The sequence below is a fragment of the Sapajus apella genome, unplaced genomic scaffold, assembly GCF_009761245.1.
Source record: "Sapajus apella isolate SASKATOON/1434 unplaced genomic scaffold, GSC_monkey_1.0 scaffold3, whole genome shotgun sequence".
Taxonomy (NCBI): domain Eukaryota; kingdom Metazoa; phylum Chordata; class Mammalia; order Primates; family Cebidae; genus Sapajus; species Sapajus apella.
The window spans coordinates 55,288,050-55,304,944 of record NW_022436943.1 but is presented as its reverse complement, the minus strand read 5'-3'; the positions used below and the strand labels follow the sequence as shown (position 1 = coordinate 55,304,944).

The window sequence follows — 16,895 nt, the reverse complement described above, 5'->3', positions numbered from 1 at the left end:
GAGAATTTGACTGTTACCAGTGCAATTGAGGAACAGATTTTTAAATTTTAATATAAATAACCTTCTGGGACTAATGACTACTAGACTGTACAGTCCATCTCTGTAATTGTTAGATATTAGAACTGAAATGGAGTTGAGAAGACTTTGCCCACAGAGTAGAAAATACTTGACCAAGAACAGTTAGTTCATTGTGTAACCAGGACTTGTTCTTTTTATGACCAGGGTCAAGATTATTTGAGTGCTTAGAAATGGGCAGAAAGGGGACTGTATTCACTAGTCATTTCCTATGGCCAAATAACATTGGATCTGCTTTCATACATAATCTTATTTAAGCTTTAGGATGTCCTGGAAGGTAAGTAGAAGGGGTAACTCCATTTTTCATTACCCCGTTTTTATAGGTAAAGAATAAAAGAGTCAATGAAATTAATTAGCTTGCTTAATATCACTCAGCTGATAAATGATGGAACAAAGTTTGGAACCCAGGTCTTGTGCAAAAGCCTGTGTTTTTATTTTGCATTGTATCTCTGGTAAGAAAACATTATTTAGGGAGAAAACAGGCTAAAAGTAAGATGAAGAAAGGTATTTGGCTAATAAGACCCATTCTTGAAGATTATTGTTTGGGTGGTGAAATTGAATAAAATGTGTGAAAGTAATTGTCTTAGTCCCCAGCCCATAGCAAGTGTTCGGTCTGTGCTGAATGAGTCCGGGCTACAAGGGAGTGTTGATGCTGAAGGGGGAAGGCACCTCCCAAATTACTGTCCTGGGAAACCACTGTTACAACCATGATCTAGAACACTCTGGAATATAGTTAAACCCTTTTATTCATTTATTCCACTCATTTAGGAAATATTTATTGAGCATCCCTTATGTGCTAAGCCCTGTGTTTGGTATTGGGGATCTAACAGTGAATGGACAGGTCAACTGCACCAGTCCTATCCTATCATAAGGGTAACGAAGATAAGATAGGGATGTGCTCATGGGATGCTGTGACATGGACTTTGCTGGGGCTTTGGCTGGAGCAATCTCAGTGGAGCATTGCACATAGAAGCCAGAGGACATGAACTAAAGGGCGATGAGGAAATAAGCAAGTAGGGACAGTGAGTGTAAGTGACAGCTGGAGTGGATGTGAGGCCAAGGATTTTTTTCTTTGATGGAAAGGGTCTAATAGAGAAGGATAAATATGCATATGAGGGGCGGGGAAAGACTAGAAGAGAGAGAAGCAGAGATGGATGGTCTGTGGAGTATAGGCGTTCATTAAGAGCATGGACCCTTCATCCATTGGCACAAACAGAAGTCCAGGGGTGGGGTGGGTGGCAAGACCATGGGCAGACCTCAGTGAGACGGGAGTCCAGGTCATCAGCTGGGAGGAAGGTGGGTAAGTGAGAGAAGTCTGACGGTAGGGGAGGAAGCGTGAAATACTCATCGTGGAGAATGAAAGAGGAATGGGCAGTGCTAATCCTTTAACCCTTCTCCCTACCATGCCTTCTCTTCCAATACGCCCTTCAGCTGTCCCCTTGCCATTTTCTTCTCTTTACTACCTTTCTTACTTCTCCTGGCCTCAGGGACCCAGAACATTCTAGAAAGTCACAGCTTTCTATGTCCACCTGCTTTGTGATCAACTAACTCACGACTTTATTGTGCTCAGGGGGAAATGGGCCCAGAGAATGTATGGCCAGCCCAAGGCCACACTGTGACTAGATGCTGAGCTAACTTTCAAAGCGGAAATTCTTAACTCTCCAACTGGGCCTTTGACTTCTCTGCGATGATTCTCTTGTTCTGTCTCCATCCCTCCCACCTGTGGATCCCCATGTTAGGCCAGTTGTTCTTTCTAGGTTGATGTGATCCAAGTGATCACATCACTTGGCAGAGTACCATTTTATTTGTGAGGGGATTTGCTCAGTCTAGACCTTGGGCAATTGAATAGGAAACCCCAGGAGGGCCCCTGGGGAACATAAAGGATGAGTAGAACTGTTCCAGGCAGGGAAAAAAAGAAGGGGTTCCAGGCTGGGCGCTGTGGCTCAAGCCTGTAATCCCAGCACTTTGGGAGGCCGAGGCGGGTGGATCACGAGGTCAAGAGATCGAGACCATCCTGGCCAACATAGTGAAACCCCGTCTCTACTAGAAATACAAAAATTAACTGGGCGTGGTGGCATGCGCCTGTAGTCCCAGCTACTCGGGAGACTGAGGTAGGAGAATTGCTTGAACCCCTGAGGCAGAGGTTGCAGTGAGCCAAGATTGTGCTACTGCAATCCAGCTTGGTGCCTGGCAACAGAGTGAGACTCTGTCTCAAAAAAAAATAAAGAATGGAGTTCCAGGCAGACGGAGAGCCTGAGAAAGATTTGGAGTCATGAATATGTGCAAAGCACGGCTGGTGCACCTCCCAGTTAGGGGTGAGGGCTCCAGAGGTGGATCACATATGTTTGGGTCCTGACTTTGCTGCCTCCTATGAGCCCTATCACAGTTCATTTAACAATGAAGTGTGAAATTCATTTAATCCCTCTGTGCCTCAATTTTCTCCTCAGGAAAATGGGAAGATGATAGTACTCATAGGGTTGCTATGAGGATTAATTGAGTTAAGACAGTGTTGACTATGATGACAATGGTGTTGACAAACTTATGGATGTGTGTGACTGCTACATTATGACATTTCTGGTTTCCGGATATGTCCCCATCACCAAACAAATTTCCTGAGCTCAATGTGAGAGCTGGGGCAGAGTAATTGCTCAGCAACCATTTTCTGGATAAATAAATGAATGAATGAGTGGCTGAAAAGAACCCTGAGAGCCTTAGAGCCAATGGGAGCTGCATGGGAGGGAATCTGGCTGGGGAAACCCACCTCCTTTGTCGGTTCCCTCCACACCGACCATCCTGTCCTAGATCTCTACTCTGCTCCATCATCTTCAGATGGAAGCTTTGCAACAATCTTTGGGGAAGAATACAGCTGTTTCACATAATTGATGCTTTTTTTTCCCCCTCTTGTTCTAGGAAAGAACAGCTGGAGGCAGCATCCAGGTAAGTTTCTGATTATAAATTCCCTTCTTCCCATCTCTGTGTCAGGACGGAGCATCCTGCTTCGTATGGTGTAGGGCCCCATTTGTGGTCATGCTGGTCCCAAGATAGAGTCTTTGGGGCTCACATCATTGCTGATCGCCATAGTCCTCTGCCTGGTTTCCTTCTGGTTGATCCTAGGGCAGCTTAATAGGAATCATGGCATGAGCCAGTTATTGAGGGTCTCTTCTGGGCTGCGTTCTATGTCAGGACTTCTGCATATGTTATTTCACTTGGTCTTCACAACCACAAGGTAAGATAGGCCCTCATATCATCCTTTATGGATGAGGAGATTGTGGTTCAGAGAAGTTGGGTTGAGATTGAGCGGAAAGAACAAAATTCAAAGTCAGGTCCGAATATTAAGACCATGTTATTTTCATGATATATCACTTTGTCTGCTTCTTGGGCTCACAGATGGTAAGTGAATCAAGACTGTAATTTATGATCCTTATGACTGTAATTTCATGATCCTCATGTGGTTTCCCAGCAAACCACATCTGTCTATATATCTGTATGACCTGTACAAACCATTTTTAAACTATTGTTATTAACAAACCACTTGTGAGGCCTCACAATCAATATCCTGGACACTAAGTCCAAATGCTCTCCTTCTAGTGCTGACAGAATTTGGGCAGAGGAGGTGAGAGGACCCTGAACTACCTTATAGGGGAACCACTTGAGAACAATGGCCATTGCGAGGCCAAGTCAAATACCCCAAAGTGTTTCCATGAAGCCCCATTCACACAAAATCCTGTTTGGAAGAAACAATTACTGACAGCATTGGTTCTGTTTCCTTTGGGTGTGTTTTCAAATGGACCATGTGGTTTTTGCCTGGACCCACTTTGGACTGTAAGGGCCATTGGGGAGATTGGAAAGGAGGGTTAGGTGAATGACAGTGATGATGTCAGGACATTCACTGGAGAATCTGCAGAAGCTCGTGGCTCCCAGAGGCAGAGTGAAAGGACACCACAGAGATCTCTGCAGATATTTCTGTAGAAACTGACGTCCCTGGAGAGGACAGGCTCATCCTGCATCACACAGCCCGTAAGCACTAGGAGTAGACGATCCAGGTCTGAAGACTCCCAATGGGGTATTCCTGAGACCTGGATCATCTACTCCTAGTGCGTATGGGCTGTGTGATGCAGGATGAGCCTGCCCTCATTATCTATAAGTTTATCTGCTCCTAGTGCCCTTTCCTTTCCTTCTTTCATGACCAGCAGGGCTTTAAATCATGCAGATTTTGACACTGCAAGTGAATTATTAAATCTTCCTTTAGAGCCTTTTTCTATTCAGACATGAATAAAATTCACTGAAATGTGCATGCAAATATGACTGTGCCCTGGATTCAGCACTTCCAGTTCAATTGGGGCCCAAATAGATGCATTTTGAGGCTTCCTGGGGACGCCTCCCTAGAAAAGGGACTTCCGATATCTGGTCATCAGCTTGCTCGTGTCCTTTCAAGAATCCTCCACTCTGCCAAAAGCACGGAGGGAAAATCTATTTCGTGATTTCTCAGGGTCAGAGTTGTTGGGTGTTTGCCGGCTCACCCCCCTCAGAGAAGACAAGGTCATTATGTAAGTTGCTCCGTCTCCTTCATCCAGGGTTGGGACAAAGTCAGGTTTGGCTGATGTGTTAGCAGGTGAGATGCCAGGTGCGATTATAGCTGCACAGCCTGGAGGTGGAAATGAAATCTGGAGATGGGATGCAAGAATTGTCAACAGAGGAATAAATTCCTTTACCCGGGGGGCAGGGAACCAGGTGACTATGGAATGTCAGGAACATTCATGTGCATTAGAGTCACACTTGCTGGTATGCATTTTCCACCTTACAATAGCTTCTTTAACAGGCTGACAGCTACCTGGTGTTCCATTCTTCCTAGGAAGACTTAGTTTCTTATTCATATTTGTTTTTTACTTCTTTTGTTTTTGTTTGTTTGTTTTTCAGACGGAGTCTCGCTCTGTCACCCAGGCTGGAGTGCAGTGGCGCCATCTCAGCTCACTGAAACCTCTGCCTCCTGGGTTCAAGTGATTCTCCTGCCTCAGCCTCCCGAGTAGCAGGGGTTACAAGCTTATACCACCACACCGGCTAATTTTTGTATATATTTTTTTAAAGTAGAGACAGGGTTTTGCCATGTTAGCCAGGCTCTCGAATTCCTGACCTCAGGTGATCTGCCCGTCTCGGCTTCCCATAGTGCTGAGATTACGGGCATGAGCCACTGTGCCCAGTCCCTTTATTCATATTTCTAAACACAGTCAGATTTGGAAATCATCTTATTGCCTCCTTCTAGCTTAGGTAGCTCATATACTTGTTTATTTGTCAGCCTGAGGAAAGAATTCTATTCTCTGTAATTTAACATGCTGATGCTATACTGAGGATAAGAAAAATGACTTTCCGGCCGGGCGCGGTGGCTCAAGCCTGTAATCCCAGCACTTTGGGAGGCCGAGGCGGGTGGATCACGAGGTCAAGAGATCGAGACCATCCTGGTCAACATGGTGAAACCCCATCTCTACTAAAAATACAAAAATTAGCTGGGCATGGTGGTGCATGCCTGTAATCCCAGCTACTTAGGAGGCTGAGGCAGGAGAATTGCCTGAACCCAGGTGGTGGAGGTTGCGGTGAGCCGAGATCGCGCCATTGCACTCCAGCCTGGGTAACATGAGTGAAACTCTGTCTCAAAAAAAAAAAAAAAAGAAAAATGACTTTCCCTTTAGGTTATTGGAAAGAGCTTAAGTCCATATTTAGTTATAAAGCTATAGCTTTATAAGGCTATCTTGAATGTTTTGACTTATGTGGACTTGTTTGTGGAACATAAGCCCAACTGAACTCTTTTTATTTTTCTGTAAGATTTTTTATTTGCCTGTTTTCCAATATTCTCTCCCTTACTTTAGACTACTAATTTTTAAAAGTTACAGGAGACAACTAAAATTGAAGGAAAGAGTTACCATCCCAGGACTTCTCGAAAGGAAGGAAGAGCTGAAACAGCAGGGCACAGCATAAGTTAAACTTCTGAGAGATCAATCTGAAGAATTTTTAAATTAAAATTAAAACAGGTTATATAATTTAAAAATTAAGTGGTAGGTACAGCAAACCACCATGGCACATGTATACCTATGCAACAAACCTGAATGTTCAGCACATGTATCTCAGAACTCAAAGTAAAATAAAAAAAAATTAAAAATATCTTGCATTAAAAGTAAATCAATATTTTTAATAAAATCTTGTTCTAACCAATTTCTAGTATTGTATTAGTGTATTTTAATATCAAAGTCAAATTTCTAGAAAGACTATTAAAATTTCCTTTTAACTATGGACAACTTAATTGTAACTTAAAAAAAATTTTTGTGCTAATCTTATTATGAGACCAGACCGTTACACAGACATTTTGTGACTAGCTAAATTCTTACAATGACTGGGAGGTTGGCTTTGACAATTTTATACCAAGCATTTTGCATATGTCATCTTATTTGAGTCTGTCTCATGGAAGCGAAGGCAGTTGACCCCCTCCCATCCCTTCTCACCTAGCTTAGATGCCCAACTCATGATGCCCTGAGGTAGGACTCAGTGCTCCCCTAATAAAGCATGTATACTTTATAACACTAAGCACCTAGTAAGCCCACAGTAGAAGTTGGCTCTCTTCTTTCTGATTAACCTTAGAATCAGAGATCCTGAGAAGGAAGCATAGAATTATCCAAGCCAACCTCCTACTCATTGTAAGAATTCAACTGAGCTTTTATTTTTCAAATAGATCCTTATAAATCAAAACAGTCAAGACGGCCCTCATAAAGTGATAGCTTTATAACCAACTACGGACTTGAGTTCTTTTCAGTAAACTGATTTAAAAGTTATATATCTATACAAAAATAATAAAGTTATTATATATATATATATATATATATATATATATATATGCACCTGTTAAATTGTCCCTTCCTCTCTAGACCACGAGCTCCCCAAGGCTAATACTGTGCCTGAAGTGTAAGATGTACCCCACAAGTATTTGCTGAATGACTATAAATAATAACCTAATTAAAGGATGAGATGTACCGCTATTTAACTTATAAGGAAATTGATCTCAAGCATTCACGTAACTTACACCTAAGTCAAACACAGAACATGGGCCTTGCAAATGCGTGAGGTGTCCACGAGCCTTCCGTTGCATCAGCCTGACTCTGCCTGCAGCACAGGTGGCTGTCATTCCCTCCTTGTTATCCATGCGTGCAGAATGAGCTCAGCTAATACAGTGGATGCATGATCTCAGCCCTTGTCTTCCCTCAGCCAGGAGGTCTTATCTCCCATCTTATATATTCACTTCCTTTGGAAGCCTGCCTAATGTCACCTTCCAAGAGAGATTTTCCCTGACCTCTGCCCATGCCCTTGTCTCTATCCCTATGATCCTATGATGATTACCTATTACATATATTAAGTCAGTTGCCTCCAAGGGGCTAATCTCTGTCTGTTTTATTTACTGCATTATCTCTTACACCTGAAACCGTGCATGGAACAGAGCCTGACACATGGTTGGTTTCTGGTAGATATTAATTTAGTGAGGCAGTGGATGGATGAATGGATGGATGGATGGACTCACTATTCTACAAGTGTCGTAGTGTTCTACCCAAATTAAACTGAGGGAGGTGTACTGGTTCACATAGCCAGCTATCAGAGAGGGTGGAAACCCTAAAGAAACAGGAATAGGACCCCAGGATTTTCTCTCTTTGTCTCTTCTCTCTGCTTCTCTTTTTGTGACAGTTTTACTCTCTCAGCTGACTTTCTCCATATCAGTGAGCTATGGATGCGAACAGCTCCAAAATCACGTGTATTTTCCCTGTCTTCTGTCCATCTATCCTTCACCCAACACCAGTTTTTAAAATCCCAGAGAAGCATTCAGATTGACCCAGTTTGGGTCACATGTTCACATCCTGGACAATCTCTACCCCTTAAAGTGTAAAATCTGCTACTGTCTAAGCTCTGGACCAGATTTTCCTGTTAGAGTGGGTGGGTGCTGGTGTATGATACTATGCTTAGCAGCCCCCATTAAAGCCACATGGTTGAAGTGAGAGATGCAGTTGCTGAAAAGAATAGGGCCCTTTTTTCCCCCTAAAGAATGAGGGATGAAACATCAAACAGACAAAAAACGATAATTGTTTATTACAGGCATAAATTCTACCTGTAAGTTTTCAAATTCCTAATAATAATATTGCATTAAATAACATGAACAGCTAACCATATTAAGCCTGGTATTTTGTGTTAGGATAATCATTTTGAATATCAACAATAGCTATTCAGTAGACATTCAACAGTGCTGATAATTATGGACATCTTTTTGATAGAAACTGGCATTTTAAAAATTCTAAAAATAGATAACTGTGTTGACAACGATTGCTCTATTTTCTACCAATTCAATCTGAACAGCAGCTTTTGAGAGTTCATATTTTGAAAGGGAGAAAAATCTGTCCCAGGTACCATATTTATTGCCTATGTGGTGATTATGTCTTTCCCATTATAGAGTGGTCAAATTTAGTAGTCATGCTTTGGATCAAAGAATTCAACAATAGCTTACAAAGAATGCTGACTGCTTCCCTAGTATAGTTCTAAGCACAGCTCATCTTCACAGCCACTCTAAGTGACAGATACTATTTTTAATCCCCATTTTATAGATAAGAAACTGAGGTCAGATAGATAAGTGACTTGCAGAAGGTCATACAGCTCGAAGGTATCAAGAGCAAGACGTGGATCCAGCTGGTCTAGCTCTGTAGTTCGTGGTCCCTATCACTATGCGCCTTCTTCCAGCAGTCAGGAGCAGTTACCTAGTCAGTCACTGCGGGTGTCCGTTTTGCTTGTTTCGTTTTCTTCTACCCTTTCTTGGCTCACATAGCCGAAGTCCCTGTCACAGGAGGAGGCTATAGAGGCAAGAAAAGGCAGAGACAGGATTATCTGTGGTGTGAAAGAACATTGGTTCAAACATTACAATTCACACTTTGCCTTCTGTCTGTGACATCAGCCACATGAAATTTATCTCACTGTCATGAATAATGTTGGCAATCAGACAGCTTCCATGCTCCAGAATCAATGACTACTAAAGGTAAACATGAATTTAGAGCTCAATCAATCCAATCCCCTAATTTTACTGATGAGGAAATTGTTAACCAGAGCAAAACAAAGGCTCGAACACAACCCGTAGCTATTAGTATTTTCTCCTGCCATCCAGACCCTGCAACATTAGCCCAGGCTGCAGAGTAGCTGAGATGCAGAGGTGAGATTTGGATCAATTTTATGTAACCTCAGAGGGATCCCAGATATGTCCTGAAGGCTTAGTCTCAATTTTCCTCTTGGGATAATGGGGTGTTGGGGGTTATGTATAATATCCCCTCCCTTCTGAATTATGAACCAATTGAGAAATATACCTAGAAATCCAAAAAGGATTAAAATACAGGTATCAGACACCACATGTACTCACTCATAAGTGGGAGTTGAACAATGAGAACACATGGACACAGGGAGGAGAACATCACACAACAGGGCTTATCGGTGGATGGGGGGCAAGAGGAGAGAAAGCATTAGGACAAACACCTAATGCATGCAGGGTTTAAAACCTAGATGATGGGTTGATAAGTTCAGCAGTCCACCATGGCACATGTATATCTATGTAACAAACATACATGTTCTGCACATGTATCCAGGAACTTAAAGTAAAATTAAAAATAAAAATAAAATAAAACACAGGTTATATTTTCTGGATAAAGCAATATTGGATCTGGGGGCAACACTTCCCACCAAGTGTGTCCTTGGAAACAGCACAGGGACCAAGCAGACACTCCCCCAGCCAACTGCAGGGCACTGAAAGCTAGAGAGAGAAAGACCTTATCTGGACACTGACATTTAATACGGAACTCTCCCAAACAAGAAACATGGGAAAACGGCTGCTGCACACACCATAATCCAGCTGGGTAATTCACTTCCTTCCATGGAGAGAAGCTAGCAGAGCTACCGGCTTCTTCTCAATTCTTCTGAGAGTGTGGACATTCCATTTTTGTTACTTCAAAAATAGGGAAAAGATGGTCCTCCATATGGTTCATGTGGCCTTCTCTCTCCCTATGGGCAGGGCATCCCTTACGACACAAGAATGTGTCTTAGCTCCCTGACTTGGCTTCATCAGTCTGAAAACGGGACATTTGCTAAGTACATTCATCAAGTCCTCATTTGCTATTAGCTTTCTACAGCGGCCGTAACAAATTGCCACAAAATGGGTAAACTTAGAGCAACAGAAATGTATCCTCTCACAGCTCTAGAAGCTAGAAGTCTAGAATCAAATTGTTGCCTGCCCATGTTCCCTCCAAAGGCTCTAGACAAGAGTCCTTCCTTGCCTCTTCCTAGCTTCACGTAGTACATGTGATCCTTGGGCTTTAACCCATTCCTCCAGTCTCTGCCTCCCGCTTCACATGGCTTTTTTTCTTCTGGGTTTGTCTGTGTCCCAAATCTCCCTCTCCTTTCTCTTACAAAGACAACAGTCATTGGATTAAGAGCCCACCTTAATTCAGTATGCCCTCATCTTTATTTGATTACATCAGCAAAGACCCTATTTCCAAATAAGATCACATTCCCAAGCATTGGGTTAGGGATAGAACATGTTTTTGCAAGGCAACACAATTTAACCTGCTATGTTTGCCATAGGTTGCACATGATGGGAAGCTGCCTCAGCAGATCCAGGATACATGACCTTGAGATAGATAGATATGAATTATTTAGATTTTATTATCCCCTACACCGATGGGGACACTAGGGATTAGCAAGAGGAATCAACTCACACCGGGGCTGGGATTTGAACCTGTGTCTGCCTGGATTCCTCCAGATCTATGGTCATTTCTTCTCTTTAACTAGGGACTAAAAATAACCAGAGTGTATAATTAGGAGGTAGTCATAGCCATAGAGACTGAGGACAGAGCCCAGAGTTAGATTACTAGACTTCAAAACCTGGCTTCTTTTGTAATTAGCTGTGTGCTCTTGGCAACTTATGCAACCTCTCTGTGTCTCCATGGTCTTATCTGTGAAGTAGAGATCGTAATAGTGCTGACCTCATGGACTGGTTGGAGTCATACATATGATACCCAGAAGAGAGCTCAGCACGTAGCAAATGCTCACTAGAGATCAGTGCTGATATTCAGACATGATATTTAGGTAAATGGAGAAAACATTTATTAGGAGACCAGCAGAGAATAATATGTCGCTCTCCACATTCATATCAGTGTCTCTGGAATACCAACTGCAAATGTTCTGGAATCATGCTCATAGATCCTCTGACTCACTGAATTAGAGGGAACCAAATAGGCCTTTGAGTTCAGCAGAACTAACTTTGCAAAGCTGTTTAACTAAGAGACAATCCAATTAACACATCAGCTATTTCAAAATCATGATATTGTTTCTTCCAGCCCAGCAGTCAGTCCAATCACATTCGTGTCTCCTCCCTGCTTTATCTGTCCTTCCCCTTCCCCAGAATAGCCAGCCCCTTGAGAACCACCTACCACCTGGGCCTAAGGTCTCTTATCTCTAGAAGGCAGAGATTGCTCTGGGTGATTTCCAAGCCACTTTAGGTCCTCTGTGATATGAGTTTGTGGCCACAGTAGTAGAATTGGAACCATGTTGTTTTGCCACATTAGACACTGTGAGTTACAGATTACTTTTGAAAATGTTGGCTGTGTGATTCTGGGCATATTACAAACCTCACTGTGCTTCAGTTTCCTCATCTATATGATGGTTATAATAAGGGTACGTATCACCTAGGGCTGTGGTAAGGATTGTGTGCTTAGAATAGAGCCTGGCCCATGGTAAGTATTATTTAAGGGTTTGCTCTTATCATCATTGTTGTCCTGATTTGCACTCATATTTCCAGGGTTATTTCCATATGGTATAGAGCTACTTTAGGAGTCAGATCAACCTAGATTTGAAACCTGGCTTTGTCTTCCTTCCCTCTATCCTCTGCCTTCCCTAACCTAAACACTGAGCATTAAGAGCTCTGCTTTTTGTCAGCCCTGAAGTCTCAGGAAATGATAACTCATATTCTAATGGAAAAGGCCCTCACAGTCTGATGGGAGGAACGGATGTGTCAGCCTAAAATAACAGTGTAATGTGGGGGTGCTGGTAGGGAGATATTAGAGACACAGGGGCAGAGGAAACAGGTACAAGGGAAGGAAAGTCTAAGCTCTACCTGAAACGAGAACAGGAGAGAATCCACTGAGGACCTTTCTTTTGGCCTCTCAAGGGCTACATAGATTTACACTGAGCTGAAGAAAGAATTAGGGTCCTAATTTTGTTCCTTCCATCTTTTATCCTTTCTTCCTTCCAGCCTTGGGTGCCTAGGCCTGTGATCTTTTCTCTAGCCACCTGATTCTGTTGTAGGAATAAAACCCTTGTTCTTGTCACATGACCAGGAAAGATTAGGCACATGGACATTTTGAAGGGTGAGGGGATCACGGAATTTACTGGGCAAAAGGACAAAGGAAAAAGCCACAGAGCAAAGGGAGAATGGTTCCGGTTAATAGGGCCCCATCTCACAGATAGAATCTCAAGTCACCACCCAGGAACAGGAAAGGCCAGGCTCCTCCCAGCAGCAAGTGGCAGGAACTTCCTGTGGCCCTACCCATCCTCCCAGTGGGCAGGCCAGTTGGAGATTCTCTGGGATCTTCCCCCTTGTCTGCCTCCTGCATCTATCAATTCTATATAAGAAATCTCTAGAAATATCAATTGATAAGCTCAGTTAAGAAGCACACCCATGTCCCAAGGAAAATGCACAAAAACCCTAAATGAACAGTGAATCTTTGTTTCTAGCTACAAAATAATAAATTCCTCAGTAGAAGGCCGGGCGCGGTGGCTCACGCCTGTAATCCCAGCACTTTGGGAGGCCGAGGCGGGTGGATCGCGAGGTCAAGAGATCAAGACCATCCTGGTCAACGTGGTGAAACCCCGTCTCTACTAAAACTACGAAAAATTAGCTGGGCATGGTGGCGCATGCCTTTAATCCCAGCTACTCAGGAGGCTGAGGCAGGAGAATTGCCTGAACCCAGGAGGCGGAGGTTGCGGTGAGCCGAGATCGCGCCATTGCACTCCAGTCTGGGTAACAGGAGCGAAACTCCGTCTCAAAAAAAAATAAATAAATAAATAAATAAATAAATAAATAAATAAATTCCTCAGTAGAGAAATAAAGTTTATGGTCAAAGTTCTCCAGTAAAACAGAAGCAATGGAATTTATCAAGACGTTTTACAGGAGATTTATTATGGGAATTGGCTCACATGATTATGGAGGCTGAGAAATCTCACAGTCTGGAGTCCACAAGCTGGAGAACCAGGAAAACCAGCCATGTAATTCAGCTCAAGTCCAAATGCCTGAGAACCATGAGCTCCAATGGTGTAAGTCCTGGAGTTTAAAGGCCTGAGAACCAGGAGGTCCAGTCTCCAAGGGCAAGAGAGTATGAATGTACCAGCTCAAGCAAAAAGAGTGAACTCACCCTTCTTCCATCCTTTTCATCTATTTGGGCCCTCAAAGGATTAGATGATGCCTATCCACTCTGGTGAAGGCTGATCTTTTCTCAGTCTATTGATTCAACTGCTAATCTCCTCCACCCTCACAGACATCCAGAAGTAATGTTTTATCAACTATCTGAGGATCCCTTGGCCCCGTCAAGTTGACAAAATTAACCATTACACAATGGAAAGGGAGTTATTCGGTTTTCCCAGCTCTACCATGAACAGAGTGAAAGGTGTAAGAAATTGCCATCATCTTCTTCAATGTTGATGCCATTTAAGGAAGGCCTGTCACGTTCCAGGCCCCTTTTGGCCACTTCACATTCCTCATCATCTCCAGCTAGCATTTCCCATATTATTTTAAAGAATTAAATATTTTAAGAAATAAGCACAGACAGCAACTTTCATTTATAATCGTTTCTTAGAGAGAGAAGTAGGATACCAAAGCCTCAAAAGTTTGGCATGTAGAAGGTGACAGGTGTCTATTACCTGTCTGCTTTCTCTGTCTCTCTCAGGAGGGACCATGGTGCTAGGAAGCCTTCTAAAAGTCTTCTGAAAGGGGATTGCAGATCTTGTATTAGTCCCCACACTGTCCATATAAAGAGATGAAAGGACGAAAGAATGAAGGAGAGATGGCCTTAACTCCTATAAGTGGGATTGGCTGTTCTGTGCTGGGCATTCAGTCTATACCATCGTACTGAGCATTCATATTGAAAGGGCACAAGACAGATTAACCCTTTCTTCAAAATACTCTTTTTTGGCTCTAGTGACACTACTTCCATTCATCCATCAAACGTATATCCATCATCCATCCATCATCCATGCACTCATCTTCATCCATCCATTCATCTGTCCATCATCCGTTCACTTATCCATCTATCCATCCATCCATCCACTATTCAGTGAATATTTATTAAGACACTCCTGTGTACCAGAAACCATATAGAGTCTGGGAATATAGCAATGAATAAGAAAGGCAGAGGCCCCAACTGCTTACTTGACGGGATGCCTCTCAGTCTCCCTAAAAGTAACATGTCCCAAACTCCACTTTTGATTTTTCTCCCCACACTTGCTTGTTCCAAGTCCTGCCCAACTCGAAAAAAAAAAAATAGCTTACAATGATGGTTATAATAAGGGTACCTATGTGGTTGAACAACTTATTTGTGCAACCAGAAACCAGGAATGGTTGTTTATCAGTCTTTTTTCCTCAAAGCCCATATAGAACTCATCAGGAAAGAACATTGGTGTTCTAGTCCAAAATCGATGTCAAAGCTCACCTTACTCTACCCACTGCAGCTGCCCCCCTCCACAGCAGCAGCATCTTTTGCCTGGATATCTTCAGTGACTTCCTTTTCAGTCTCTCTTTTTTGTTTTTGCTTCCCATCAACCCATTCTCCACCCAAAGCCCATTGTGTTCTTTTAAATTTTTTTAAAATTGTATTTATATACATATAACATAAAATGTTCTATCTTAACCATATTTAAAAGTACAGATCTCAGCAAGGCACAGTGGCTCACACCTGTAATCCCAGCACTTTGGGAGGCTGAGGCGGGTGGATCACCAGAGGTCAGGAGTTCCAGACTAACCTGGAAAACATGGCAAAACCTGTCTCTACTAAAAATACAAAAATTAGCTGGGCGTGGTGGCAGGTGCCTGTAATCCCAGCTCCTCAGGAGGCTGAGGCAGGAGAATCGCTTGAAACAGGGAGGCAGAGGTTGCAGTGAGTCAGGATGGCACCACTGCATTCCAGCCTGGGCAACAGAGCATAACCCTGTCAAAAAAAAAAAAAATGTACAGGTCTGTAGTATTTGATACATTCACATTGCTGTGCAACCAGTCTCCAGAACATTTTACTTTGTAAAACTAAAACTTCATTCCTATTAAACAATGTCGCCCCTGTTCCCTGCCCCCAGGCCCTGGAAACTACCATTCTACTTTCTGTTTGTATGAGTTTGACCACACTATTTGTCTTTTCGGAAAGGGCTTATTTTACTTAGCATAATGGTCTCAAGGTTCATTCACATTGCAACATGTATCAGGATTTCTTTCCATTTTAATACTAAATGGTATCCCATTGCATGTCCATTCATTTTTTTACCTACTTATCCACTGATGGACAACATTTGGGTTGCTTCCACCTTTTAGCTGTTGTAAATAATGCTGCAGTGAACAGGTATGTGTTTTTTAAAATGCAGACTTCTTATACTTTCTCCTCAAAAATTTGTGTGGGGCCCCAGGTATACTTAGAATAAAATAGAAACTCCTACTTTCTATTTCTGTTTAAATTCTATTTCCATTTCTAAAATCTCTGATTTACCTGGCCTCTGATCTCATCAGGTGCCAGCCCACCTCTCACTTAGAATGTTTGGGCCACATGCCCTCCCTTTGGTGCCACAGTCCAGTCCTCATGTGCCTTGCACCTGCATGCAGTTATTCTGCCTGGAAAGCCCTCACTCCCTTTGCTTGAAATCCAGCTTCTCCTGGAAACCATCATTCTCAGCAAACTAACACAAGAACAGAAAACTGAACACTGCCTGTCATGTTCTCACTCATAAGTGGGAGTTGAACAATGAGAACTCATGGACACAGGGAGGGGAACATCACACACCGGGGTCTTTCAGGGGGTGGGGGGCTAGGGGAGGGATAGCATTAGGAGAGAAATACCTAATGTAGATGATGGGTTGATGCATGCAGCAAACCGTCATAGCACATGTATATCTATGTAACAAACCTGTGCATTATGTACATATATCCCAAAGCTTAAAGTATAATTAAGAAAGGAAAAAGGAAAGAGAGAGAGAGAGAGAAAGAGAGAGAGAGAGAAAGGGGAGGAGAGATGGAGGGGAGGGAGGGGGAGAGAGAGAGAGAGAAAGAAAAGAAAGAAAGAATAAAATGAAAGAAAGAAAGAAGAAAGAAAGAAAAAGAAATGAAAGAGAAAGAAAAGAAACAAACCTTCAGATCTCAGCTTCTGTTTGTGGACCACCATCATCTTAATTCTGGATTACCGGAATTGGTTTTCCAATTCATCTTCCCATCCACTCAAGATACATTCCTGAGCCACCCTCCCTGTCACCCTCTCTTTGTTCTTCATTACTACATTCTCTCGGTTTCCTTGTCAGATTTCTAGCAATGAATGTGTCTGTTTCTTTATTGTATGTCTTCTTAACTTGGTCATAAGCTCACTAGTGATTGAAAACCGCATCTGTTTTAATCACCAATGTACGTTCAGCAAGTTACCAGGAGCCTGGGATTTACAAGGTGTGGAACACATTTTTGTTTAATGAATAAATAATAACAGCTTCGTTTTACAGACAAAATTGTAACTGAGTTGATG

At 42.7% G+C, this 16,895-nt stretch overlaps 1 protein-coding gene across 1 annotated transcript in view; it reads left to right on the top strand.

Annotated features, from left to right (window-relative positions):
* The window catches only part of KCNQ3 (potassium voltage-gated channel subfamily Q member 3), a 350,151-nt gene that overhangs the window by 305,879 nt on the left and 27,377 nt on the right, over window positions 1-16,895 (top strand). The window contains exon 9 of the mRNA XM_032253747.1: window positions 2,986-3,012. Coding sequence (XP_032109638.1) covers window positions 2,986-3,012 — 27 coding nt within the window. The remainder of the gene's footprint in view (window positions 1-2,985; window positions 3,013-16,895) is intronic.